This window comes from Bison bison, unplaced genomic scaffold (assembly GCF_000754665.1).
Source record: "Bison bison bison isolate TAMUID 2011002044 unplaced genomic scaffold, Bison_UMD1.0 scf7180017864371, whole genome shotgun sequence".
NCBI classification, from domain to species: domain Eukaryota; kingdom Metazoa; phylum Chordata; class Mammalia; order Artiodactyla; family Bovidae; genus Bison; species Bison bison.
This window is the reverse complement of record NW_011494943.1, coordinates 12,940,042-12,942,036: the sequence shown is the minus strand read 5'-3', so window position 1 is coordinate 12,942,036 and position 1,995 is coordinate 12,940,042. Positions and strand designations below refer to the sequence as shown.

General features: G+C 57.6%; 1 protein-coding gene across 1 annotated transcript; it reads left to right on the top strand.

The window, feature by feature from the left end:
* The first annotated feature begins 427 nt into the window (after positions 1-427).
* Positions 428-1,483, top strand: LOC105000603 (testis-expressed protein 19.2-like). The gene has a single exon (XM_010856549.1). The coding sequence runs from the start codon at positions 428-430 to the stop codon at positions 1,481-1,483; it is 1,056 nt and encodes a 351-aa protein (XP_010854851.1).
* The last annotated feature ends 512 nt before the right edge of the window (positions 1,484-1,995 follow it).

Genomic DNA, 1,995 nt, shown 5'->3' with positions numbered 1-1,995 from the left:
TTGGAGGGGTGAGAGGAGGCTGTGTGGTTCACAGGCCCCAGGTCAGCTAAACTGAGCAGAGACAGGGTAAAAGGGCTGGGTCTGAGCCCAAGGCCCCGCTGTGCCCTGCTCCTCCTGCAGGGCACCTGCTCCCACCTGCCTGCCCTAACCTCACTGCTTTTCTTTGCAGCTCCCAGAGAACAGAACGCTTGCATCAGCTGAAGTTAATTCCAGAGTTTCTTCCCTTCCAACCTCTATTTTGACTCAGTTCATCTACCGCCACCCCAAATTCTTCTCCTGGTGATCCTCATCTTTCTCCTCCCTGTTCTCTTGCCCCTCCTCCCTGCCCCTTACACCTTACTGGGCCCCCACCTGTGGGCCAGACCCCCTAAGATCACAGCCAACCCCACTCCTGCTGTCTCTCTCTCAGGAGGCAGGCAGCTTGGCCATGTGCCCTCCAGTCAGCAAGCGGTATGTGGCGGAGGGCCTGTCCTACCTCTACGTGTCCTGGATGTATCAGCTTCAACATGGCAGCCAGCTAAGGCTCTGCTTCGCTTGCTTCAAGGTTGCCTTTCTGGACTTTAAACGGATGCTGGAGTCAGAAGACTGGGAAGATGAAGATTGGGACTCTGAGCTGATGGACGATTCTGAGGCATGGTCTGAGCAGGGGTCATCCTCGGGGATGGGGCCAAGCTGGGGGCAGGGCCAAGGGCAGCCTGCACAGGGCGGGGCTGTGGGCTGGGGGTCAGGCACCCTGGCATCAGGCCCTGTGGAGTCAGAAGATGTGGGCTTGCACAATCATACTGTGCCCACCGAGCTGCAGCCTCAGGATGCGGTACCTCTGGGCCTGGGTGCTGAAGATGCTGACTGGACCCAGGGCCTTCCCTGGCGACTTGAGGGACTCCCTACCTGCTCCCACTGGCCAAGCCCCCTTCCTCCATGGCGGGGTTTTTTCAAAGTGGACCTGCCCCTGGGGGAGCCCATGGTACTGGAGCTGGGCACCACCCAGAACATGGACCCTGCTGAGACTAAGGCCTGGTTACTGGACCTGCAGGTCCTCTCCCTGGTGGGCTGCTGTGATGTCATCTACGTCCAGAAGATGAAGCCAAGAAGGGCCTGGAGGACCCCAGGCCAGTGTTGGAAACTGCTGCTGGAGCCTGATGAGTGGTGGGTGGTGAGACTCCAAGATGCACCCCAGATGCAAGACCTGCACCACTGGAAGCTAAGCATTCTGGAATCCCCTTCTCTGGAGCAGAATGTAGATCTGGTGCCTGCGGACTTGGTCCTGCTTAAGAGGGGACTCACCATCCTCTCTTTTTCACCCTGGGCCAAGAGAGAGGCAGCGGAGGGGGACTCAGCCTCTAGGCCACAGTCTTCCAAACAAGGAGAGGATGCCGGCACCAGTGGGCTCAGAGAGCCTGGGGAGAACCTGGCTGCTGTGGGAGCCTCGGCCCTGGGAGAGCTGCCACATTCCCAGCCCCTCAACCCAGGGTCCCAGAACTGAGGGACTGAGGTCCATGTGGTCACCATTGTTCTGGCTTCCCTAGGACACCAGAGGCGGGGAAGGAACTGACCTCTCCACAACAGCCAGGGTAGCCATTAACAATGAATGAGGTCTTGGGCCTGGAGAGGAACAATGGTGAGTGGCCGAGAGACTGAGACATGGGGCCCACTGCAGCATCAGGAGAAAGGGACACAAATACCTGTAACTGGGAGGGAAGTTCTCTGTCAGATGTCATGGAGTTAGGAATCTGAGCTATTCGGGATGTGCTGGGTGAATGGATGCTGTGCAATGTGTGAAGAAGGGAACAGGGAATCGATTTGGGTAACAGCCCTACCCTGGGGAGGGATGTCTGAAGTGTAACTCACTCCCGGGAACATGGTGGTGGAGTCAGGACCACAGGAATATGTGCTTGTCTTTACTCAGTGGGCTCTGGGCTCCACAGGACCCGGTTATCAGCACTGAGGACTCTGCAGTGTGAGAGACCTTGTTTCAAAGACTGGCTATTTTATGTG